Source organism: Pleuronectes platessa, chromosome 13 (genome assembly GCF_947347685.1).
Source record: "Pleuronectes platessa chromosome 13, fPlePla1.1, whole genome shotgun sequence".
Classification (NCBI taxonomy): Eukaryota; Metazoa; Chordata; class Actinopteri; order Pleuronectiformes; family Pleuronectidae; genus Pleuronectes; species Pleuronectes platessa.
This window is the reverse complement of record NC_070638.1, coordinates 12,288,113-12,315,631: the sequence shown is the minus strand read 5'-3', so window position 1 is coordinate 12,315,631 and position 27,519 is coordinate 12,288,113. Positions and strand designations below refer to the sequence as shown.

Sequence of the window (27,519 nt, the reverse complement as noted above, 5' to 3'; positions counted from 1 at the left end):
CCTCACAGGTGATTGCTCAGGGAATATTGATTAAGGTGAAGATTTGATGCTGAGAAGTCACTTTTCAAACTTCCTGTGACTTTAATGTGAAATAAAATGAGCGGACTCCACCGTCAGCGATAAACACCCTGCTACACATGAAGCGTACTTTTAAGAAAATGCTCTCCGCACTCGTCCGTGTCTTCCCGTCTATGGCTTTCTGTCAGTCTCATTTTGTCTGTCACATGCAGTTTCTCTCACTCACAAATCAGCTTTCACTCCCAGTGTAATGTAGAACTCATTGTCAGGAGGGCAACATCCCTCTAATAGCTCTGATTAAAGTGACAAACAGGCCCAATTAAGATAGAGGTGCAGGGAAAGGATACTATAAAGAGCATCTCCCTCTCAATGGTCATTACGTCTGTTTAACTATTAGCAGAACGCCTCAATTAAACCATCCACATGACCTTGAGGTGTCTCCTGAACAATAAGACATCTCCTGTGAAATGTGCTATTGTTTGTCTTCAGCATTTCCTGATATAGACTCAGCTATTAAAAGAAATTACAAAAAAAATATGCTCATCTTTTTTAAAGGTAACAATAATAATCTCAAGTAATTACTAAAATCTGGGTGCATGGCAACAATGTCAGGGCAAGAGACAGCCAATCAGAGAGCTTGTGAACAGATCCCAGATCCTGCAGATACCGAGATTTATCCAGTAACTGTCTGCGGTGCTACAGTATTTATGTAAAAGTTGAACAATGAGGTCAGCCTGTATACGGATCTACAGTTAAGGTAATAATTTAACTGTTCAACTTCAATCTATTGGCTTATCTGGAGATTAGTTTAAAATCTGCCAAATTGCCTCAGTGTTTACATAATTAGATACAGTAGAAACATGGAAATGTCATAACATGATAAATGTTTTTGCTTGTGTTAAGGCACCGAGTTTTAATTATTTCAACTCAGCTTCTGTAAAATCTCATTTTGTAATTTTGGCCTGAACCGATCTACATACTAAGTTGCCTAGATCTTGGCTGCTCTTGCTGTTTTAGTCAGAGGCACAAATGGAACCTTTGTTGTTGCAGTTTTGAACCAAACCAATTTATCTACAAGTTACTATGGCATTAATGATGAACTGGTTTTGTTAAGCTGCAGGTTTTAAAATGTGTTTTCTTTGCAGTCTCTAGCAACAGTCATCTTTGGGTCCTTCTTGCTGAAATGCACATTGGGATTTGTAATAACTTCTCTCCTTGCACATTTCTTCTTCTGCACACCCCTGTACTGTCAGGTTTTGACAGCAAAAGCTGAAAATAAGAAAACAACTAATATTTGGAGAAGCAGTTCCCAATATTTGTACTGAGGCTTCAAACCGAGGCAGTTTCACACCAATAGAAGAGCTTCTACGGTTGAGTCACATGAAGTTATCTTTGGGATAATTAATCAAATTAATGAGACTTCTTCTTCTGGAACCAGAAGCTTTCGACCAGTGAGGCCGGTGATTTTCTGCTTTTCACCCTGGTGTTAATTTACTTTTAATCCAAAGTTACCCACATATTCATCAACACCATGTCAAAAGGTTTCTATGTGAGCAGCAGCCGCTGTGACAACTTCCTGTGTGACATCATTTCTTACACCTTCATTAAAGGCCGAAGTGACCTGAAACACTGTTATTTATCCTCCCCAACACATGCATAGACAGAAAATTGACCTTTTGGTGAATCATGTCCCTACAGAGTGCAGTCTCTCTGCTAACACGAGCTGCATGTTATCAATCAATTAGAACTAATACGTAGTTATGGAGGAGCACTGTGTGTTGGATACATCCCCATATCGTATGACTCACCTCATTAACCATATCATTACTGTGCAACACACTTCTCAGTGTTTGGAGTGCTCTGAAAGTCCCTGGCAAACATCATTTACGAGGCTTGTGTATTTGCACCGTATGTGTGTGTTGGTGTTTGTTAAAGTGTGTTTGAGACCCAGATAAGAGTGTTGATGGAAGGATAATTTCCTCTAGTTTGTCAAAATATTGTCAATTTTCCTGGAGAGTCATTTTTTGCATTTGCGTGTAATCCGAGTGACGGCTCATTTATTGGTGGCTGATGGGCTTTAACATGAGCCGCCAGGCAGCCAGACCAGCACTGACAAACTGTTTATTTCCTATGAAACGCTATGAAACCAAGCATTGGGTGTCACATCGGTGCACAGCGCTGACAGCAGTGTTACTGGATAATAACCCTTCCTCTCTGCTTCTCGTGACTCATCATTAATGAAAACAGAATGATCACCCAAGGAGTCAAACAAACCATGAAGTGACTTCACTTGTTTTCCAAGGCCTTTATTGAGTGCATTTTAGTACAATAGTTCTCAGAAAGTTACAGCTTACAAACTCTTGACACATGTCACAATTTACAAGTGGTAGCTATACAAAAACGAAAAACGAAAAAATAAAGCAGATGTTCACACATTTAAACAATGTACCTATGCACACATTTATGTCTGTACACACTAATGCGCCTGCTACACACACACAAACACACACACACAATCTCATTCTCTCTCACAGACATATACAAATAAACAAATTATGAAGTGTGCAGTCATATTCAGCTCTACTGTTTTGTACCATAGGGAGGTTGTGACTGGTTCTCTGGAAGGGTCCTGGTCTTCCTCTGAGTCAGCTGGCAACAGCAAATCTTCTGGGTTCCCAGTGTGTGTTTTGTGTGTGTGTGAATATGAAGTGTTGTGTCTGTGCTGTTTAATATGTGTGTAAGTCTCCCGCAGTCTGAAACAGAAGAAAAAAGACAGAACGCAAGTTGAGTTTTTCAGGACGTCATGTCGGATCATTTTCAGGTGAACACAGGTTCCGCCTGTCCGACCTATAAACGACAGGCGTGAAATCGGCTCGATGGTCACTTCTCAGACAGTTACAGCTCCGTGAAACATTTAACAAGCTCTGTTCGTATGCTTTGTATCACTGTGTGATGAATGGCCTCCGTACGAGACAGCTTTTCGGAGCGGGATGGCGAACCGCCCCTCCATTCATCACGCTGGAGTGTCATTACAGTCAGATATTTAGATAGACAAACAGAGCAAATGGGGGAAAACTGAATTACACTGTTGCGTAATGAATGCGTTCTATCATCTCATTCACAGGCTCTTGGGTTGCAAAGCAAATACACAAGACTGAGTTGAATGGAGGACTAATGCATTCAAATTGAATCACGGGGTTGGGTGAAGAGGATTTATGCCAATCTCGAAGAGCATGAGATTATGTTTAGAAATACTCAGTAAATCAATAACTTGGATAATTGAAAAGAAAAAGCCAATTGATGTTACCCACGAGACAATCCAGTTGCTTGATTACAGTATTTTGAATTAGCAAAGCAAATAATTGAACTTTTATATAATGAAAGAGATGAAGCCTTAAAAACCAGATTGCGAAAGGGGAAGTGGCTGATTGACATCAATGAACTAACTGGAAACCAGGCAGGAGAATAACGTAATCAAGGTTTCCAATGTGTGTGTGTGTGTCTGTCTCATCAGTCTCCCTCCCCGTGGATGATCAGATGCCTGTCAGACCGGGTCCCAGCAGATGTTTGACCACCGCCTGGGCCCACCGGAGCATGGAGCCAGCCATTTCTCAGGTCCGGCTCTGGCCCAAACCGAGGCCGGCTCTGGCCCAGGACAGCTTGGTTACACCCAGGATAAATGAGCTGGGGATCTGCCAGCCAGCTGGATAGCCGGAAGAGAGGGCAGGGCGGGACAGACAGAGGAGGAGGAGGATGACTTGAGGGTGGTGAGTATACTTAATAATCTGCTAATGGGCCTGCCATCAATTTCTAAATTTGGATGCGAGGTGGCTGGAGCTGTCGTCACTCATGTCTGTTCGAAAAGGGCCAAAGGGATTACAGCAGGGTCACAGCTACAGCAAAGAATTGATGCGTCAATAGCTCATGATAATTGTCTGTGAGCTAAGAGACTTCCTCGGAGACTTCCTCTGACATACAGCCACGGTTGCATGTCAGAGGAATATTGCCACGGGAACATTTAGGTCAGTTTGCTCTCAAATGTAACATTATTTAATGAACACTTGACAACACTTGATTTATTAGATATAACAACAATGCCTCTTTGCTTTCTCAAAGCCTCAGACTGAAGCAAGTGACCAGCAAGAGGGAAAACAAAAATCACACAGCATATTAAAATCCATCCATGGTCAATGCCGCTTGCTCTTTGAAGGTCCCGGGGGGGGGGGGGGGGGGGGGTGTGGGGCTGGAGCCAATCCCAACCGACATTTGGCGAGAGGTGGGGTGCACCACGGACAGATTGCCAGCATATAGCAGGGCCAATATACTGAGACCAACAACCATTCACACTTACACCTATGGTCGATTTAGCATATCCGATCAAGCTATCTCCTATTCAAGTCTTTGGACTGTGGGGGGGAGCAACCAAAGAAAACCCACGCAGACACAGGGAGAACATGCAAACTCCACTCAGAGAGACCCCGGCCGAGCTGGCATTGTAACTGGGAACGTTCTTGGTGTGAGGCAACAGTGCTAACCATCGCACCATCGTGACGCCCACCCTTCACAATGTTATTCTCTCCTTCTCACAATGTGATCCTTACAAAAGGATATACCTCCAAACACCAATATCTGCAGGATTCAAACATGCATGACATTGTCTGAGCCCCCGCGGCAGTTTACGCTCAACCTGCCCACCGATACGGCAGCAGGGTGTAAAGCTAGCATAGATTTACTCAGCAGTTTAGCAGCAGCAGTCTATTGGAGGCTGGACTGTGAGCAGAGTGACCATGTGGGCTGTTTATGTCTGCGTGTTCACCGGGATGGCATCACACATCTGGTGACACACCTCAGCCCAGATGTTCATGTTCATTGTGTAGAGAAGTGATGCAGATTCTCTCCAGTTTCCTCTGCCATGATTAGCTGCTCGCCCACGCATTTCAAACTAGCACAAGATCTTGTTTTGGCCAAGATATTTGCAGCACCCGTGAGGATGAAACACTTGATTTTCTTAAAATAAAATCCACCACATACAGAGGGGTTTTCTTTATGTTGTGTTTTTTTTTTCTTTTTTCCTGTGTGAACAGCAGTTACTTACCGTAGATTTGAGCCAGCCAGTGCTTGGAGTTTCCTTCCCCTCTGGATGGTGCTGAACACTCCCGACAAAAAAAAACAACAGATCAAAAGGAAAAGAAAACATAAACCATATCTGTACAAGTAAGTGCTCACCAGCAAGAAACAGCATGTGTACACCCACATTTAACATGATCTCCAATAGATGGATATTTTGTCAATTATTTAAACGCCTACAGCAATTTCATATAGATCTACAATACCAATTATTCACCCATGATTCCGTTCAGTTAAGATTCAGTCAGGATTGTCCTCGTCCCCCTGGAACAGGGAGACGCACAAGCCAGTGTCCATTATACAGTCGTCCGGAGGGGAACCAGGGCACCATGGGAATCTACACATTTCATGTGTCTAATCATAACAATCTAATCAACAAACATGTCTTTGCCAAAAATGCAAGCAGAGAGTTCTGTACATACATATTCATACATATCACCTTCAATATGAAGGTTAATTATGAAAGATATAATCATATTTAGCAAGAGATAAACATATTTATAATCTCTGAATCTGGGTGGGGCTGGCTAAGAAGTCCTTTGGCAAGGCCTTCCACCCAGGTCTCCACAGGTAGTGTTAAAGTTAAAATACAAGTGGACGGCATCTTGCTATAGTGATAAAAACAAACAAACAAACAAACAGATGTTTGAAGACCGAAATATAACTAAGCTCTGCATTTTTCACCATTTCAGTCTTTCTAACAAGCAAAAGATGATATGAAAGTTGACGATGGTGCTCCTCTGTACATCCCTGTATTCTCCTCCCTCCTATTATTCCTACTGGTAATTGCTTTTTCTTATTTCTGGCCAGCTCAAGGCATCTTCATTGCACACATTGACGACAGTATGGAAATAAAATCACAGGTCACACGTTGTTCCAAAGTGTCTCAGGCTTCTGTTTACAATTTGAACACCTTCTAGTCCAGATAATATAGAAATACAACAGCACTCAGTTCATAGTACAGTCTGAAATTGTGAGTGAGTCCCTGTGTAAATGTCTTGATTGTTGTTGTGTTATTTTGGTTCACAATGACATGAATGGCTGTTCATAAGTGACGTCTACCTTCCCATCCGTGGACTAGTAGAGAAACAGTATCAAGTCTGGACCCTGAACTCCTGGTGTGGATTGCATGAAGTGTGATAGCTGTTAACCATATGGTAGTGTAGACCCTGGTCTCCTGTTGTCATGGTAGTGAATTAGATTAAGACAATAGTCTCAACTCTGGCGCGTTCCGATGGATCGGGGGTCATTCGAGGGCTGCCATTGTCGTTGGTCCTGCGAATGCTGCCCGTTCCGTGGCACGGCGCCCCCTGTAGTCATGCCATGGTGATGGGCGCCTGGCTCATCTGCACCCTCATGGACTGGATATTACTGAGGATCTTCTTCTGGTGGCCGGCCAGGGTCACTCCTATTCTCAGCAGATCCCTATGAAGAGAAAGAGGCACAGAGACAGAACATTGAAGAGCAGGAATAGATTTTGAAGGGACAGATGAAGGGATTTCCATCATATTGAAGATGGATCACTTGAGTATGAGATGATTTCACTACCAAACATTCCTGGAATGTTTACACTCCGAACATCCCTGTACTTTATATAAAAGCACAATTTCCAGATGGATATCTGGAATGAATGAAAACACAAATTGATCAAATGTATTCTCTTACTTGAGAGAGGAAATGCCACCATGCCCGAAGCATACTTTTTTAATAAAATATGTTAGAATGGTTTTACATTTTCGCACACATTTCCACTCCAAGCAACATTGTTAATTAAAATAAATGGAGAGCACGTATTTGTGTCGATTGGTGCTACGAGTACTTTGAGAACAGCTTTCGTGACCCAACCTTTTAAAATACTCCACATAAGCAGCAGTGAATAAATATGCCTTTTAAAACATGTATTTAAAGCCTTTACGTTCAGAGCCATATTTTTGGCCAACTGCTCACAGCACAAATGGAAATATTGGCACAGACACAACCCTGTTATTTTCCATAATGATGAGTCATATTTTAATGCATTACCCATACAGGCTCTACTTTGATGCTATCATTCAGAGACTGAGTCGCTGGTCACATTCATGCCAAAAAATAAATGCACTTGATGTCATTTTATATGAGTGTGCCCATCAAGTGCCATATGGGTTTGGAAAATCTTCATTTGCACACGAGCGGGTGAACTCACTCTGAGGTCATTTGAGCCACTAGCTGCAGGGAGGTAAAGCCTGAGTTGAGGAAGTTGTCTCTGTACTGGCTCATCTTTATGGCGGTGAGCCAGTCCTCGACTGAGCTAAAGGTGTTGAAGTCAGGTATGGATCTGTCCAACAGTGGCTGAGAAGGCCTGCAGGGGAGGGAGAGAGACAGAGGGAGAGTGAGCGAGAGAAGAACAGGGGTAAGCGGAGATATAGTGCAGCTGCTTTGATGCAATATTAAGCAAGGGGGATTTATAGAGGAGGAGAGTAACTGTGGTTCTGGTGCTTGCGTGGGTGTTGGTGTGAGAGGAAGAAAGTGAACTGTGTGTGCATACAGTGTGAACAATGGCTTTGGAAAGTATTCTGACATGATCAATAAAATTATATTGATATTTAAACTTATATAGTCGTTTAAAGACATGACCCATGGTTAAAATCGGAATAATTATCTACAGAGTTTCACCAGAGTTTGCCTTTCAGACTATAACATGTTCACAACAGTGACGTATTAACTCCGCCGAGTAGATCACTTGATTTTCGCTACAGCAACGTGACACAGTTGTAAGCTCTTATCACCACGATCTCTCTTCACATCTTCGTCAGTGTCTTCTATGTGTGTGTCACACACTTCTTACAGGGAGATATTGGTTTTCTTCCTTTTTTGTTTTTGTGTCTGTCACATGTTAGAAGCATCAACAGCCCCCCCACACGCTTGCAGTGACTCCGGCGGGGGATCCGCTGCTGTGCTCTCACATCGGATCTTCCTGAATTTCTACAGACTTTACACCAAGAGGCCAGGAGGATAAAGTCCGTAGAACCTGTGGAGCGCCTCACTTAGACATTTCAGACATGCACCTCCTCTGCAGAGTCTAGTGCATTTATGAAAGCAGCTTATATATATAAATTAACTTATATATATAAGAAAGAGAAGATGTTCTTCTGTATAAAGGGTAAAAACCTTCATTCCTTGGTCTGAAAGCCAAGTGCTGCACCAAGCAGAAACAACGACACCACTTATTACCTGAGCAATCCTATCCCCACAATGAAGTGTGCTGTGGTGATACTTCACGGTGTCAGATACTATGAAACTGGTAACAAAGAAACAGCAAACCGAGCTAAAGACAGATGGGACCATGAAGAAACGAAGAAAAAAAATGCTACATTTCACACACTCAAACTCACATGAGGCTAAAAAGTTCACTTTACAGCATGGCAGACGCCCAGAGGCCACAGCCAAAACAAGTGGCTTCAGGACAAGTCTCTGAATGACCCTCAGTGGGCCAGCCAAAGCCTGAAAATTGAAATGGAAAATCTGTGGAGAAACCTGAAGCGTGCAGTCCGCGTCCAATCTGGCCAAGCCTGAGAGGATCTTTGACCGATGCTGAAAGAAATTGTCCAACACAAGGTGTGGAAAAACTGGCAAGAAGACTCCCGGTAACATTCAAAACCAATCAGGGCCAATTGTCCCTCGAAAAAATAATGCTATGGTAGATGTGAGGTTTCTGTTAGTCTTCATTTCTCCAAAGAAACAAACATTTTTTTTTCCCCTCTTGGGGTAAGAATAATTAGAATAAGAATAATGTGAGACCGCAATATGTGTAAAAAGTGAACTTTCCAAAGCCAATATTAGGGTGAGGGGAGTTGACTCATAAGCAGAAAGGAAAAAATCACAGGGAAGAAAAAATTCATGTTTTATGCAAATCAGCAGTAAAACATTCATGATTATTTAATGAGAGGATGAAAAAGTAAAGCGTGCGAATGCTGTCCTGTGTAAATACTGTTTGCACATATATATACAGTATACAGATGAAAGGCACACTTGTGTGTACTTAATGCCCACTTGAACATGAATATGTAAGAGGTGTTGACAGAGGGTGTGTTGCTTATGTCTTTACTCACACTGCAGGGATGTTGGCCACAGCTTTGAGGCTGGTGGGGTTACGGATCATCTTGTCCAGGGTGCTGACGATGTCGGTGAAGCGGGGTCGCACGTTGCGGTCCTTCTGCCAGCAGTCGAGCATCAGCTGGTGCAGGGCGCTGGGGCAGTCCATGGGCGGTGGCAGACGGTAGTCCTGCTCGATGGCATTAATCACCTAAGGGAGGAGGGGCGAAGTCAAACAGTCATTACATTTAATAACTGTCCCTGGTAGTGTGTTTCTATGGGCGAGCTGGTTGTCCAAGATTTACCTCGTCAAAAATGAAATAGTATTCTGACTATTTAGTGATATTTATCATAATTGAGCATATCCAGTTTGTTTTCTTGACACACTCAGCCCTGCCGCCCCACCCCCACTCAAACACACACACTCTATTGGTCACTCGACTGACAACATTCAAGGTGGTGTGCCCTTCCACTTGACTCAAGCCAATGACATGTTGCTCTTGGAGGAGGGAGCAGGGACAGAGAAGGTCAGGGGAGGGTCACTGTAGTAAAGTCACTGGCAGATTGCATAGACCTACAGTCCAGTGCAGTTTCAATGCACCACTCATTACCACTAACAGCCTTTTTTACACATAGATTAAAACCTACATGTATATACACGTTTTTAAATTGAATTGCTTAAAAAAAGGTGATTGAATATCGCCAGTGGACGAGTCTACCTTTCTGTTTTCTGTTTCTTATTCTAGTGTCTCAACTTTGACATTTTGAAGGCCAGTGAGCATGTGGTTTCAGGTTACTTTAAATATATTTTGCTTTAGCCTTTTCAAATTGAATCCCCTTGGTGTCATGTTTACATCCCCGAATATATACAATCTGGGTATTAGTGGCTTTTCGTCCAGGGTGAAAGGGAGTTAAATGTAAATGTGACATAAAAGCATTGAATTCAATATTCTTCAAATTTCATGTTTTGTATTTCCAATACATGTTTTGTAATAAATATACCAACAAACCAGCCGTGCATAAGAACCCATTAACAACAGTGGTAGATGTATAAATATACACTTATTATATTAAAATGACATGCTGTATAACACAATCTAGTATAACCACTCCACCAAACCTGCAAAGTTACAGAATAAAATCATTATAAAGTTAGAATTTATTAAAGGGCTGTTGTATAAGATTCCTTTTGGATTGTAAAGGCTTTTCTTCTTTTCTGGTTACTTTCTGATCTACTCATATTGCAAGAGACAATTTGAATCAGATGTGCTAATGTTGCTGCATCTTTCCAAACCTAACTGTTAAAATCAGTCGGATGATAAGATGATATATAAGACATTTTATTTGAAAGCTTTTTCCTGAAGTTTGATAAAATTGTTCATTCTGGGTCTTGATTTATACAAGACCAAAATGTTAATGCTTAATGCTGACAAAAACTAAATCCAAAGAGAGACACTTATAAAGAATTAATATATTGCATCAAAGTAAAACAGTTATTTGACACTTTAAAATGACTATAGATTGATTTATTGCACACTGAATTAACCCAGCTTTGATCTCTTCCTCTATATCCACACTTGTTATAGATATACGCATTATTAAAAATGCATAGTCGTGAGATAAAGGTGTGAATTCGAGTGGAAAAGATACTATCATTAAAAATTAGAGGCTGCCCTATAGGTTGGCATCTCCACTTCAGAGTTGAATGCAACTCAGCAGAAAAATCTTGACAAATGGTGCATAGCGAGGAGCGTGTGTGTGTGTTTGTGTTTTAAATTGTGCATGTGTGCGTGGACCGAGCAGCCGGACACGCTGAGTGGTGCCAGTCCTCCCCCCTGCATTAGTCCCAACAGGCAGTGTATGCTGCTGGCCCACTGAGGCAACATCTGCTGGGTTGGACGCTCCTTGTGGAGTAGGGTCCATAGAGGCCTGATGGCTGGCTAGTTGTCTCACGAGGGGAGCCTAGGGAGAAACCTCATACTATGGGACTATATCCAATGGTTGTGTGTGTTTGTGTGAGTCTCTGTGTGCATATGTGCGTGTGGACCTTATCCAAACGGACATGGGGAACAAAGCAGAGCTCTCGGCAATCATTCATTGCTCTCAAAAGCCGGCCAGGAAGGAAAGGGGCTAGTGTGAGACAGCATTCAAAGTCAGAGTCAAGGACATCTCTAGTGATGATGCTATGAGATGGGGACTGATAAACAATGTGTGATTTATTGCAGCTTCCGCTCTTATGAGTTATCCATAAAGGGGGGGGGCAGCTCGTGTGGCGACTGGCAGCCGGTTCCTATAGTCAAAGCTTTTTAATATTTTTTTACAAAAGTTTTATTGGATGTGTCGACCTAGGTCAGCCAGAATTTGAGTGTCTTAAAGTCCTGTTCTCAAGAGTCGGCACAGTAATGGCGAGTTTCTGAGTTTCTTTTATGTTTATAATAGAATTACAAAAACCTGAATACTTCTTTTTCCTCAAGGATCTTTAACACAAATCAAGAGATATTTAATGAGCCTGTGATCGTAATAAATTAATTCATGAGAACGCGTTCCTTTATTCTGGCCCTACATCCAATCGTTTAGCAATAAAACGGATTAGGGCTGAAGTAACTGACATTACATTTTAGATTCAGATTCTTCAAGCCGGATTCCCGTTGTTTAATCCGTATAACTATAGACTGCTCAGCGGTCACCTCATCTAACATGAACATCCGACTGTGTGCAGCCTCACTCGTGTGCTGCACTTGAAGCTGTGTTCAACATTAATATTCAGAGAACCAGGTGGCACTTAAATGCACTAAATTAGTTTAGTTTGGACAGATGTTCGATTCATTTTAACCAATAAAATGTTAGCTGATGTTAATGTTATTTTCTAAAATGAGTACGAGTTAGTTGAGAAAGGCTTTTTATTCTCTTTTAGATATTTACTATTGCTATTCAATGAGGCTTAAGTCATTCCTCGACTAATCGATGGAATAATCAATAGAATACTCGATTAATAAAAATAATGTATAGGTGCAGCGCTAACATGGACGGATTCCATGGGAATCGGTGATCTACGTGAATACAGGGATTCTTGTCTCATCACATTCATAGAAACAAGCGTTCACAGACTCCATCACGTCCTTGGACATAAAATCCTTTTTGGGACCACTGACTAACACATATTGACATTTGCAGACAATTCTGTGAATTAGCTTGAAAGGGATTGAGCAACATCATGAGCCTGTGGTTGATCGTTTTGTATAGTTGTTTAATTCCTGCTTTATTTTATTGGATGCTTTTAAATAAAAGACAAGGTCATCAGATGTTATCAGCCCTGAACTGCCTGATCAAATGTGCTGGTATTGAGCTGGTGGAGAAAAATCTGTTCTTTAAATGTCTCCTCTGAGGTGGTGACACTGATTTTATTGAAGTTTTATTGAATTATACCTGATGTTCTGCCTGGTTGCTTGTAATGTTAATCTGACTGGTGATCCGAAAGGCTTCGAATATTTTATAATGCCAAGATCCGCCTCTGAGGACAAATTTGAGCAGGTACCCTCAGGGTTTCTATTATGAGGGCAAATAGATATATATGATAATTGTCAATTGTTAATGGCAGATATGTTACAGTCAGCTGCTTATTTAACTTCTGCACTTTGACCACAACACTGAATTAACTCCTATGTATCACTATGGCCGTCTTATCATGTTGTAAGTTGATCTTTATATGTGCATTTTTTCATATCCTGGCTAGAAACCAATTTCAAATGTTGGTACAATAAAGATACTTTACTTAATTTTTTCATCTTTAAATGTTTAACAAAGAGGTGAAACACAAGTACAACCACATCGCTATGAGAACCGCTGTTCTATTAATGATGCACTTTATTCAGATTCAAACCCCAACTTAAATGTTCCTTTTTATGATCTTCCTAAAAGATCCCATGAAACGGGCACTTGAACTCCCTGGGAAAAACGTCATACTCAAGTGAGTGTAAATAAGAGGTCAGCACATTCTTTACTATTAGACCTTTCTCCCTGTCGTCATAATTGATCACTCACTATATGTTCTACCCAAATATCGACAGAATAATATTTAGAAAATACTGACAGCATTTATTCTTTTGGAAACTTACATCTTGGTTGGACATGTCCCAGTAAGGCCTCTCTCCAAACGACATCACTTCCCACATGACGATGCCGTAGCTCCACACGTCGCTGGCCGAGGTGAACTTCCTGTAAGCGATGGCCTCCGGCGCCGTCCACCTCACTGGGATCTTCCCGCCCTATCGAGAGAAAAGAGGCGCAGCAGGTCAAGTGGGTGGAACTCCTGAGATCTAAAACAGTTCATTGCCAAATTCCCTTTCACTGGTGCCACATTAAAGTTGGACATTGCCCATGACACCCCCGCGCTCGCCTCGCATGCCTTCCTCCACCCGTCTAACCATTTAGCCCCTCATCCAGCCAGCGAATCAATCCTCCAGCAGGCGCAACACACACACGATTCTGCCTCTGTCTCAGCAGCAGCTCCCAACAGTGTTCGCCCTTCACACGTCGACCAATATTACATTTAGTGTCTCCTCTCCCACAGCCCTGTTTGAATAAAGGAAGATAGGCCTGCGCTTCTGCTAGTACTTCGAGCGTGTCTGCCTGTAATTGGGCTACCTGGGCCTCAGGCATGCCACGCGCCCTGTTGATTGAAATTGACAGCTGCTTGTTTAAAATTCCACACACACTCGCACGCATTTACAGACACACTTGGGAACATACGCACAGGCACCAACATAGATGACTCTACGTGCACGGGCCCGTGCACACAAACAGACACGCATATGAATTCCTGTTTGTGGCTCGCCATCCCCCATAGCTCCACCCTGTTTGTCTGAGTGGAGCTCGCCACCAGTTTAATAATGCCAATTAGCTGAACCTGAGCATTTGCAGATAAGCTGCTGTTGGAAACAGTCCTCAAACCTACACAGACCCCCCTGTTCCCTGCTCATATCTCCAGAGCGAGGGGAGGGGGGGGGGGGGGGAGAATAAACAGCAACATAGAGAAACAAGTGATAAGTGAGGAGGAGAATGAGATACAGGAAACAGGGCTGATGTTTGCAATGCTGGACAAGAGAAATCCCAAACAGCTTGTGTGCTTCCTGTGCGTGTGTGTACAGTAAGTAGGTTCCAGAGTTCAGTGCTGTGTGGCGGTGCAGAGGTGGAAAGGCTGAGCTCATTAATGAGCGCCCCTTCAGGGTTTGACCTTTGAGAGGCTACCGACCCTGAAAAGAGATTTAACATCTGACCCGGGATGGAGACGGCTGTCAGGACACTCAGAGACGCAGAGGCAACACTCATCTCTGCTGGAGCACAGCAGCCGGTGGAAGAAAAGAGAGACGGGGAGCGGGGGAGGAATTACGCAGAGGTGGGACAGAGAGAGAAAGTGAAAGAAATATGGAGAGGAAGAGATCAATAGTGGAATAAAGGCTATCTGCGCCCCAGTGACTTCAATGCTTCTCTCATATTTCAGACAAGTCCATATCTGAATCATCTATACCGAGACCCCAGGACACTTTATTTCATCCTTTCTTTCGTCCGAGAGCAATTGAGCTACACAGATACAAGCCAAATGTCTTCTCTACAAAAATACAAAGGGACAATCCACCTTTATCCATCACTCTGTCAGGGGCGACGCTTCAAGTCGATTATTGTTTTTTGGAATAACATACACAAGATGAAAAACGAGGAAATAAATGTAGGACATAAGGAACAAAAACTAAAAAAAAGCTGCCCATAGCAAAAACGCTGTTACAGCCTCTCTTTATCATCACTTGCTTACTCCCCTCTTTGCTCTGTGCATCTGGTCTCACGCCCCAGGACCCTGTTGGGATATGAACCGAGTGTCAATGAAATGGCCCGAGCAAAGATACAGGCTTCACAAGAAGCTCCCTGTGTGCCTGAGACAGATTTTAGTAATGCATTTCCAAGGCGGGAGTGTCAGAGGCAGCTATGCAAACCTTTAGTAATTACTGCTGTGGGCCAGTGATAGCTCTGCCAAAATCCTGCTTTAATAACATGAAGTGCCGAACAGCTCATGCATAAAGGGAAGGAGGCAAAAACATAATAAAAAGCATCGGCGCTTTTTTGATTCAGTAAAAAGAGCGCTAATACCACGAGGAATGAGTCGGGGTGTAGAAGCCATGATGGGAATTAAAACCGACCTAATGTCAACACAAAGGCGCGAGTGCTTTGTGAGGCCTCGCTGCATGGGGAGAGCTCTTTGGATATGCTATATTGCTGGCTACTGAAAAAGGAACAAGCTGTTTTCTGTTTGCCTTGAAGTAAAATAATGCCCCTGAAACGGAATTCACACACTTTTATGTTCCCGGAGAGTTAACTGAGAACGTGTGCGGGTAAACCGAACTGAAGCAACTGAAGCTAACGCAGCCGCTGCAGCTGCAGAACCTTGAAAGGAGAAACCATGATTGACATCGAGTGATACTTCACAAAACTCTCCTCATTGTAAATAAAGTGGGCTGCAGTGCGTTCATTTCACACAGACACTGGATAGGTCTATTTTCTGCTTGAAAAGTGTTGTCACAATGATTGAAAATCGAGTTATCATGAGAGCGTGACAACTTGAAATAAATGTGTCGTGATGGCGAAAAATACGTTTCCCCCCCATTTACCAATTGTGTCTCAAAACCTGCATGTATTAGAATCAGGCATATGCACATGATTCAAGTGCTTAGAACACTGAGTAGGACAGACTTAACCCTTCCTACGTGCTCCCTAATGCCTAATTTGCTCGGTTGCTTGTCACAGAGTCTTGCGTCAGGGTTGCCAGGTCTGTGTTTTGGGCTAATGTTGCAGCAGGTAGAATTAAATGGGAGACAAATAATTTGTGCTTGTAGATGGCTGCGGAAGTGTGAGTGGGTAGGATGGAGCAGCACGGTGTCAGAGGAGGATGGCGTTGACTCAATTGTTCTTCTGACATTCAATCTTGACCAGGTTTTAACTGCATCTGGTCTTTCAGCTCTCCGATCATCTCAAACACCATTTCTTCTGCGTTAAGTGCCCCTCATCTCCTCCATGAAACTAACAGCAGCAGGTTGTGCCCTTTCTCACTGTAACTACTGTAAAGTGCACGCTAATACATGTGGCCATGCTGGTTGACGGTGAATGTAGTGTTAACGGTTCGGCAGATGCGTAGTTTGAATTCTGGTGTTAGCTTTGATTTGTATGGGCTACAGCATCGGATTTGTCACACAGAGCTGCCCCCCCCCCGCCTGTTTGCACGACTTCACTTATCCACATGGAGCAAAAACCCTCATGGGGAAGCTTTCCTGCTGACATCTCGTTTGCTGATATTCACTCGTATCACATGCGCAGGCACCTTTCTTTTTTTCTTTTTTTTTTAAAACTAATTAATTACCATATATATATCCAACTCGGCAAATGCTCATATTAGGGTCAGTATGATTTTTAGCTTATATGCGAATAAGTACAAATCTGCTTGAGATAAAATTTTCTACCTGTGAAAAAAAGATTTACATTAGTAAGAAAAAACCTCAAAGTGTGAAAAATCTGTGAAGAGAGTGGAAACCATTCAGCACTCACAGCTACCACATTGTGTGTAAGGCTCCTCTTGACCTTTTCTTTAAACCGTATTCTAATTGGACAGCGACAGTCCAATCACAAGTCACATTTATCACTATTTATTTATTTGTGTTGCTTCCCATGTCCTCCACGTGGAGAACACCTCCATGACACCTTGAGGAGACACAGGTGTGTGGTGTGGTGTTCCCTGTATGTCTCCTAAATGAGGTTACGGCTTGTGACTGGTTCCGCCTGGTTGTGACCGCCGCTGACAGGTGGTGACCAGTTTTGACAGCTGTAGCGGTCAGGTCTGTCAGGTTCAGAAGTAGCACGGTGAGAAGACTGTGCCGCTGTGACAGCCAGGTCTGAAAGATTGACGATAAACATGTGGTGGCCTGGTAATGTGTGTACTCAGTGGTGTCCGTTGTGGTCCCTTGGCCGATAGGTGTGTGTGTTTGTGTGTAGAGAACAAGTAGCAAGGATATGAAACACCTGTCATGTCTTTACAATGACTTGCTCTGCCTCAGCACTGGTCCTGTTCAGACCTGGTACCAGCATTCGTCCTGAGAGATATCAGATCACAAGTGGTGAACTCTACACACATCTGTCCACATCTGGCAGGAAACTGTGTCCTGAATGGGTCTCCTGTGACCACTTGTGATTAGACCACACTTCCCTGCTGCATATGCAAATAATCACATACGTAATTTCTGTTCACGAGACAAATTATGTTGTTTTCTCCCAGTCTGAGTCTGATGATCTAGAGAGGGAAAGGGAGAGAGACTTTACAGATTTGAAAAGATATATATATATATATATAAATAATTGTCAGTGTTGATATATGTCGGTGGTGGAGACCAAAAAAAAGTCAGACGGGTCTTTATATGTGGCGAAGGACAAATTTGACCACCTGAGTGATCGGATCTCAGGATGGACTTGGGTGCTTTCCGATCTAAACTTAGCACCGACCCCATGTGATGTTAATACCAGGTGTCAATGGGTCAATGAGCCATATACCCTCACATGGACTGTCTCTGACTGGCCGCTGCAGGACAAACAAATCTACCTTTCAAGTACCATAATCACCAACTCAGTCCAGTCCAGTGTTTGTTCTTGTCTTTATTCCGCCTGATCACTTCCCAGAAGATATGCAGAGATACCAAACAAACTTTCTCCTTCATCTGAAAGTGAAATGTGTGACCTCTACCCTCCTCCATTCCCTCCTCTCCTTCCCTGAACTCCTTCCAACTTCAGTAATCCATTTCCAAACAATGTGCCCTCAAATGGACTCAAGCACATTTACTTAGGACGGGGAGAGTGCTCCATCAACATCCTTTTAATGAAATCCTGAGAGCCACGGCCTGCCCTGGATGTCTGCCCCGAAGAGAATGAGAAAGAGAGGAGGCGATGGAGGGAGAGGCTGAGAGAGGAAGAGTGACAGACAGAGATGAGGAAAAAAAAGAAGAGAGGTGGCTGGTGACAGTGACGTTGGTTACTCAGACACCCATGGGAATGTCTGGCGGAGAAAAAGACACTGGTCTTTCACAGTAGATTAAGTAAAGTCATGCTTAACTCAAAGGGAAGACTTTGTTTTGTTTGGTGTTCTACAGATTTAAAAGCGAACTTTACGGCCTTTTCGTGTTTTAGATTTGATTAACTGAGGAATTCCAAAAAATGAATCAGAAATTGTTCTTCCCACACAGTAGGGGTTCACTTTTTGAATTCACTGTGTGGGAAGATAACAGAGAGGAACAAAACATTTCTGCACACCACAAATAGCCTCCCGCTCTACTTCTGGATAATGCAATCACAATCAAAATTTAAATGTGTACACTTTATATTGCCATGCACCTTGTGTCTGCAGCTTTATGATCCTGTTTCAGAATTAATGTCAGCTGCTAATGGAGGTAAAATCCAAGTGATGAAGAAAAATATATTTTATTATTCTAGTGATGGAGGCTGGACACCAGAAGGTTGTATGTTGTTGATTGTAATTTTAAATCAGAATTTAATTTCAGAAAATCTTTCACCTATATTTAAAATTATCCTTCAAACCTTCAATTCCGTACTCTTTTTGTATTCGTAACAGACTACGAAAACATTTATCAAAGATGTTCTTCCCAGAAGTTTCAAGCGTTGTATTTTATAACTTTGTATCATTACTCTGCACATCAAAATATCAATTAACTGGTTACATCAAATTTAACTTTAACCCGCACCTCGTGGTTCCTCCACAGGTGGTAAAAAATAGATAAATAAATAATTTGGTTCACCAACAAATTTAATTTTCATTTTGTGACTCTGCAGTAGGGTATGATATATATTTTTTTAAATACAGGCTCACATCAGAGAAGATATCCTTTATTTCACAGATGAAATTGTACACAAACAACTTCATTGTGAATCCGGCATCAATGCAAATGCGGTCCAACAGCCACAGATGGCTAATCAATGGCCACCTTATACTGCCTCTGGCAAACATGACAGAAGGTATAAATCAAGGTGGAGTCATTTTGTGTGGAGGCTCTATCTTTGATGTAGGGATGGATAATGTTGGTCTTTCTTCTATTTTTTCAGAACCTGTGACGTCCTCCATGTTAATTTAAATTCCTGGATATTTTCTGCAGCTTCATTTATCTTGAGACTGAGCAAATTAAACTCAACCATATGAATAAAATTAGCCTGGAAACATCTTAATTGGTTTCAAATTCAAAACTAAGAGATTAAAATAAAAGAAACCGAAGGGTGGGGTAGGATGTTGAGGATGCTGCTGCAGTCTTGACTGGGCGTTTGGGGGGTTGGATTCCCAGCAGCAGAGCCTCCAGTTTGGCACTTAAACAGGAAGCCAGCTGGGGATCACACTTGGTCAGTGCACTTGTGACTCACACTTAACGAAGGCTAGGGAAGTGACGATCTGTGTAGGAGAGTTTGAACGTATCTAGATGCTCTACTTATAAAAATAAATCAAGCTTAACAGATAAAAGTGGTAAACAGCTGGATATTTCCTCTGCACATCACTTACGAGGGAGATAATTCAGATCCAGCCGTCAACGTTTGGAGATATCAGAGAAATCATTATTGTGATTTTCTGTTGTTTCAAGTATAAAATACAAAGATAGGACATTTATTTTGGATCCACACTGATAGATGTGGACTCACAGGTAGTTTTTGAACATCGGAAATAGCTTACAGTGAACCTAGTTGTTGATTGTTGAATTATTGCGGGAGAATGACTGCTGCACAGCATCAAAGAGTATCCCATGGTTTCATCTTTCTCTTCACCTTCACTGAGAAATGAAATATTTGAATATAACAAAGAGATGCTTCTGTTATTGTGGACATTTGGGTGAAATTGCCTTGTGATTTATTGTGAACTACAAAAGAAATGTGAGATCTATATTTAAGTATTTAAGATGAGTCTGTTATCGCCTTGTGGAAGCAGCTGTTGTTTTCTTTAAATACGTCTTGACGCACATTTTGCTACATTTGTTGTTTGTGTGTATAAACTTGGAATTAGTTGTGATATTGGGACATTTTAAGGTGTGAGTTGTGTTGTGTGGTGTGGCGTATTGACCAGAGTGAGATGAGGTGTGGAAAGTCTGCTGGTTTATATATCATCGCAGGTTTAGTGTAGTTCATGTTTGCATTTATAACTAAAAACCCAGAAGGAAAGTCCCCTTTGTTTGTGTTTTGGCCAGGTTCACCTGGACGCGTTCCAATAACACTTCTCGTTTACTCCCTGTCCCCTTAACTTGCAGTGCTGTGCATAAATATTCCACAGCAAGTTCAACAGACGAGCCCAAAAAAGTGCATGGGCCCGAAGCCAGAAAGAGAGGGGTGGGGTGGGGTGGGGATGCAAATAGAAAACAGACAAATGACAGAAACAACAGTGCGTTCGGCGTGGTGCGCGCACTGGAGCGGAGCTGAGAGAATGTCACTCAGGTCACTGGGATTTGACGGATGAGCTTTGTTACTGGCTCTTTGTGACCTCGCCTTTCAACCCCTCTCAGCCTCAATGACACAAACAATCGGAAAAAACACACACACACGCGAACACACACAATCACACACAAACAGGTAACAACACCTAGGGGACATATGTGTTCTTATCTAGAACCACAGCACACAAACACATACTTCTCACGACATACATACAGGCCCCACTCAGTCATCACATACTGTACATCACATATTGTGTGACATGCAAGGCAATGACAGCTTTTCCACATCGTCAGCTGAGGCGCAGGCAGAAACTCTTGACCCATACCTGCCCTCTTCTCTAGGGCCCTGAGGGCATGATAGAAAGCTGTTATAGACTTGACACACACAAACATATCCACAGACACACACACACACACACACCCTCCCTATTGACGTGCCCTTATTTTGGCCGTGTAACAAACCACAGTGACCGGTGCCCCGATCTCTGACTTTCCCTCACAGTAAAAACATCTGACCCGTCACTGCTGCAACAACTTGACTCATCGTTTGTCACATCGACACTGAGCGTGCCGTTCCAACGCACATTTCTTTGCAGCGGGAAAAGCCTTGAAATGGAAAGAACAGGACGGCAGCAGGAGACAGAAGGAAATACAGATGAATGGATGCATGGATGGGTGGCTCCTTAGATAGATGGAATGGTGAATAAAAAAGAGTGATATAGAAGTCCTCCTTGTCCGCCAAGTGTTCAAAAATCCATCCTGTCTTTTGTCAGGTCATCAGGATCGCTCACATCTTACCTAACCTTGTTATGTGCCTTTAGGCCATTTTCTTGAACTATGCAACCGTGTGTGTATAATGAGGAAGTGACGCAAATACGAAGACAAGAATGCATGGTCTAAAACAAAACACGCTGTCGTCATAGTATTTACGGTAATTAGCGGACATCACCTTAGAAGGTCCAAGCATTGTCCTGTGAGCCTCATTAATCTCGACTTTTGGTGAGCGGCCAACAGTGAGGGAGGACAGCCTACTTCTGTCTGAAACCTCCACAACAATGCTCCAGAATGAACCCACTTCCAGGGTTTACACAATTACCAGCGTGTCCCCCGACCATACATCCAGCATCACACCACAGGCACTGGAATTGGAGTGAAAAATTAGAAAAGCAGTAGAGGGAAGGAGGTGATTAAGTCGCTCGAGGAGGAGGTCGACGGTGATGAAAATCACTGCACGTCAGCACAATTTAATTTCCCTGATTCCCTCGGCCTTGTCTGCCACAACAGCCTTGCTCGCTGATTGGTTAGTGCCATAGCATAAGAGATCATGGAGTTAAGGGCACTGGCATAGCTTAATTACAGTATAGGATCCTGTACAGGACCGGAGGACCCCGACACACCTTCATACACACGTCTGCTTGTTCCGAAAGCTTCAGGACAAGACAAGGGACATGAAGGTTTGTGGTTACATTAGCTACATCTTTATGAATGGTACTCATATGTAAATTCAAGGCTGATAACACATTTTTGGGTTTTCAGGCTGTGAGCTTCAGCGCATTCAAGTAATGTACTTAATGCTACATTAAAGAGCCAAGTCTCTAATTTGAGTGTTTTTTTTCGTCAATGTAAAATGAACTGTGGGAGATATAACTCTTCAAACACACTGTGCAAAGTTTGTAAGGGTTTCGAAAAGTAATGTGACAGATACACATTAAGTATAACACAATCTTTTTCAATCCTTTGCAGTCAGTGACCGCCTGAAGACTTTCAAACACACACACACACACAGCAGACACTTTGTATCATCCCTGGTGATGCTCTCCCAGAGTTTCGCTGCAGCCACCCTCAGCTCCAGCTTGTCTCTCTGCCTTTAATCTGGTCTTCACTACATGGACCGCTGCTCAGCTGGACTGAGATCAGGTCAGCCGTTCGAGGACTCTCCACCACCTCTCTTTGAAAAGCTCTGGTGTTCTGCTAAATTCTGAAATTTCATCCAACGAGATACATTCGTCTAAATCTGAGCACACACGCTCCTGTATACCACTGAATTCATGCTGTTGTTTGTCAGCAGTGATACCAGAATTACAGTTCCACTGGTATATATAAATGATTGAAACACGTGGTGGCTTTGGGGCATGAGGTTTTCCTTTTTCTTCACTATTTCCTTGGGGTTGATTTTTGTTTCATCACTCCATGCACTTTCAGAACTGGTCAAGCTCCAGACCTCAATCAGCTTCTTTGTGTGTCTTTGTGAAGTGTGGCCTGGCTTTTCTTCTTCTGAAGCTGAACAGGAGTTTACATCTTGTGGTGAATCCTCTGCGGTCATGATCCTGAAGTCTTCCCTTCATCGTTGGCAAAGAAACCTGTACGCAAACTTCACGGAGAGCTTTCTCCACTTGCTCTGCAGTCATAATGGAATTGTCTTCATCATGCAAATCATTTTCTTGACTTTTGTCCCTTCGTCTACGAGGTTTTATGCCACCCTCATCTTTCTTTGTATTAGCGCTCAACTCTCAGTCATATCTGAGCCATGTGAGTTTTTATGTACACAACCACACTGAAAGAACAACCAGCTGCCCAAGAGACATTTAATAGCCAAGTGTCCAATTACTATTTTGAACTGCAGGAGCCTGAAGAACAACATGTTATACCTGTCCAAATACTTCTGAACTTGACTACTTCTTCGCTGATAACGTTACATCTTACTTAAAAACTTAACTGACATTTTGATGGAATAAGCCTTGGGATGTGATTGGATATGAATGGAACGGCTCTCTTGATTTGGAAGGAATAGAAATAGCAAGGGAACTGAAGATGTTAATCCTCATGATGATAAGGCAACAGTTATGTGAAACGCAGCCAAAGCTTTGTCGTGCTCTGAAAAAAAATCTCTACGTGGAAAAAAAAAAGGAAACACACCATCGGAAACAAATGCACTTGAGTGTTTAACCGACAAACAGGCTCAGGCTTCAAACCTCACCTGCTCTATCGACTGTCCAGAAAATGCCCTCAAGGAGATTGTCTGTATTAAACAACATCAAAATGCTGAGTACAATCTATAATCCTGTCCCCACCTTTTACAACCTGTATTATTAGCAAGCTCAGCGGCACAAACAACAGACGAGCTGATCCTCTTTGCTGCCAAATAAAAACCTATTCAGCAAGGTTTCTCCACAGGAGTCAAGCATACAAAGCAAGCTATTCCTGGGGAACAATTAGCTCTCAGCCAAACCAGTGTGAGGTCATATCTCCTCTGGCCCCAGTGACACTTCCTGTTCACACCTGGGATAGCATCTCCTGCCAATCGCTAGCCTCCCTATAGGCTCACGCAGACTGTGCATGTGTGTTTCTGAATGAAACGTATTCTGGCGGAGAGCAGTTTGCACCTGAGCTTTACCGCAAAGGTTGAAATAGAGTTGATATAAAGTACATGGTTGTGTTATTTTGAGAACTCTCTTTTTCGTACCTGGGTCAGCACTGACTCACAGGCTGACGGCGAGCTTTTGATCTTCACTTTTGCATGTGTTGTAATATTTTTGAAGCTTCTCCAAAAATAGGCACTTTTTGTAGCATAATATATTCATAATATATTCATATTTATTCATAGTATGTACAAAGCTTTCATCATGCTGTACATTCACTTCAGTGTATAGGTTGAATCATGTCCAGAGCCCCTGAGGGGCGGCTTTAAAAACCAAGTGAATATATCCTTGTCATGTCTGGCAGAGGTTGTGTAGAGCCACTGGAGGCAACCAGGACAGATTGAGTTCCAAGTCATTGTTTTGTCACAACTAAGTCAACACAATGGATTGCAAAAAAAAGTTTCCTACCTTGTTTAACTATGTAGCTGGCAATGTTCCTGAGCTGCTAAATGAATGCTAGCTTAAAAATAACTTTTGGTATTAGCCACTCCTGCCATTGTTTGTATTTTTAAGCAATGTAACGTTAGTTCTTCGTGGTTCTCTGCTACAACTTGATTGGATGTTGTTGTGGATCTCGCTAAAGTGTTGACATGCTGAGACTGAACAGTCTGAAAATCTGTTGATTCAGGAAATTAACTCTTTGGGCTTTGTGTGAGATGTAAAGTATGTTCAAGTCAAAAGGATCAAAGGGTAGGCATGAGTCATTGGTGATAGGTTGGTGATCAGTCATTGGTAAAGGAGTTGCAGGTCTTTTTAAGTCTGACTCAAGTCAAAGTTATGTCACTTGAGTCAAAATCTCTGCTTAGCAACTTGCCAAATAGGACTAATGTATGTATGTCTATTTATATTTGAGCTCTATTGGGCCATATAACAAGGAAACTGGGTCCATGTCCTCTCATGGCCAATTTTCTCACAGAATTCTTGACTGTTTTCTTGACTCCCAACACAACAGCAATAAAACAAGTTAATTTGCACAAAATAATCAATGAGGTGATTCCAGGCACTTACACGTGTCTGTGCACAACCACCCACACAGAGAAAAACATGCAGGCACACATGTTTATGTGCGCATGCACCCACACACTCATAACACACAAATAAAAACACTCACACACACTTAGGCATGCCGGGAGTCCTAATGACCTGCGCCGTGTGTTTGTGAGGGTGTAAAAGTGTGTTTTGAATTAGGAAGAGGAGAGGCTAACGACAGCTGCTAATAATTACAGATCTGTAGTGTGGAGGAGTTAATGAGGAGCCAAAGCCTCCCATGATGCCCCAGTAATAATGAATGAGGAGTGAGAGAGAGAGAAGGGAGGGGAGAGCTGTCAGTTTGAGAGGCCGCAATGCCCTTTGGTTTCTCTGCACTCTGGGCATGTCAACTAGAGAGGAGCCTTCCCAGAGGAGACTTGTCTCCACACTAATGAAGATGTGACAGACCTCCGGCCTGTGACTTGCAGAGTGTAAAGAAAGAGGAGCGAAGGAGAATGAGAGAGAAGATAGAGACAGCTAATAAAAAATGAAAGGGACTGAAAAGGTGAAAGGTTTCCAAGACCTTCAAACAGAATGAGACGGTGTCAGAAAGAAGCAAAACTGATTAATCTGGTAAATTATGTTTTCTGAACTGCTGAAGAGGTCAATAGGAAAAATGATTGGACTTCACATAAATCTCATGGAGATAAACACTTGATGAATACAAGTGATAATGTTATTCATGGCACTCCGGCAGAATGAAACACGAACTTGGCAAGTACTCACCAGAGAGCTGGTATAGCTGGGATCAGACGTGTCATCCTGTAGGTAGCGTGACAGGCCAAAGTCGGAGACCTTACACACCAGGTTGCTGTTGACCAAAATGTTTCGTGCTGCCAGGTCGCGATGGACGTAGTTAATTTCTGAGAGGTACTTCATCCCTGCTGAGATCCCACGCATCATTCCCACCAACTGGATCACGGTAAACTGACCATCATTTTGCTGTAGGACAGACAGGAACCCAAATGAATGGTTAGCTGCAGCGTATATTTGGCATGATTTTTTCCATCAAATCCTAACATTCCAGCTTTTAATGATAACTAACTTATTATGTTGGTTCACTAGTGATTTATAGATGGCATGTTGACAAAAGACTCCAGTATTGAAGGTTGTAAATATCAGGGTCAAAGAAATGGCCCTTTTTTTTCGTCAATACAAAATTGCCATTTTGAGCTCTTTCGTAATCTTTGCTTTCATGTCCAGAGGAAGACTATACTTGTATTAATTAAAAAGACCAAATGCATTAACACATTATTGTTCACGTAGGTGTTAGAGCATTATTCCGTTCAGTCATGAAGGTATCCATCTCTCCAACATCCACGTATGGTGCCCCTTCCACTATGTGAACGCTCTGAAGAGAGAGCTTTGAAGACCCCGTAACACAGTAACAAATAAGAGGGTGAAGGAGATCGATGGAAACACAAGTCGGATGTGGCGGTTAGCAAAGCCTACTTCAAAGAGCCCCTTTAAACCCACCCTAGATCAAAGTAGAATGGAACACCAATCCATGCGATTGAAGGAGGAAAAAAGCAAGTTGAATATTGATTGAGCTGTACGTCTGCTCAATCCGGACTTTAAAAGAAAAGGTGAAGAGTCCATTAATAGTTAGAGGCAGTACTAGAGAAATTAAATCCTGATACAGAAACCACGGTAATTGTCATGAAACATATACGCCGCTAATGCTGGATAGATTACGATGGTTCATTCCAATTTGTATTAGAGGGGATTCTCTGCATGAACTCCATTTTCTGAGATTTTAATGATTTATTTCCAATTAGAGTCTCAGTCCCGTAACGCAAAAGGTTTCTATTCAACCGCTTGTTTCCAGCTTTGTATGACATGGTACATGCATGTTTTTAAGAAGAATTACTCACCCTGAGGAACGAGTCGAGAGCGCCATTCTCCATAAACTCTGTGACAATCATGACAGGACGGCTCTTTGTGACGACACCCTCCAGACGGATAATGTTGGGGTGGTCGAACTGGCCCATGATTGACGCCTCGGACAGGAAGTCCCGTCTCTGCTTATCGACGTAGCCTGCCTTCAGGGTCTTGATGGCGACATAGATTTCCCTTTTACCCGGCAGCTTCAGACGGCCCTTGTACACCTCGCCGAACTCACCTAAGAGGGAAGTAGAGGGAGGTTGCAGAGTGGCTGCTCTGTCAAAAAGCAAGAGCCGGTCTATTTTTCATAATGAAACTGTGATCACACAAAAGCTTAGTCGAGTTGATTAGATCTAAATCTATTCATTTATCAAGCTTATTTGCATCCTTGTGTCCCTGGGCAGAAATATTACCCAAAGTCCTATTATAGATCTGGATTTAGTCTATATCAAGCATGAGTG

At 42.6% G+C, this 27,519-nt stretch overlaps 1 protein-coding gene across 1 annotated transcript in view; it reads right to left on the bottom strand.

The window, feature by feature from the left end:
* Nucleotides 1-2,308: 2,308 nt before the first annotated feature.
* The window catches only part of LOC128455022 (ephrin type-B receptor 1-B), a 157,251-nt gene continuing 132,040 nt past the window's right edge, over nucleotides 2,309-27,519 (bottom strand). The window contains exons 11-17 of the mRNA XM_053438651.1: nucleotides 27,049-27,296; nucleotides 25,901-26,116; nucleotides 13,332-13,481; nucleotides 9,234-9,427; nucleotides 7,328-7,483; nucleotides 5,114-6,570; nucleotides 2,309-2,771 (exon numbers count right to left, since the gene is read on the bottom strand). Coding sequence (XP_053294626.1) covers nucleotides 6,462-6,570; nucleotides 7,328-7,483; nucleotides 9,234-9,427; nucleotides 13,332-13,481; nucleotides 25,901-26,116; nucleotides 27,049-27,296 — 1,073 coding nt within the window. The 3' untranslated portion in view covers nucleotides 2,309-2,771; nucleotides 5,114-6,461. The remainder of the gene's footprint in view (nucleotides 2,772-5,113; nucleotides 6,571-7,327; nucleotides 7,484-9,233; nucleotides 9,428-13,331; nucleotides 13,482-25,900; nucleotides 26,117-27,048; nucleotides 27,297-27,519) is intronic.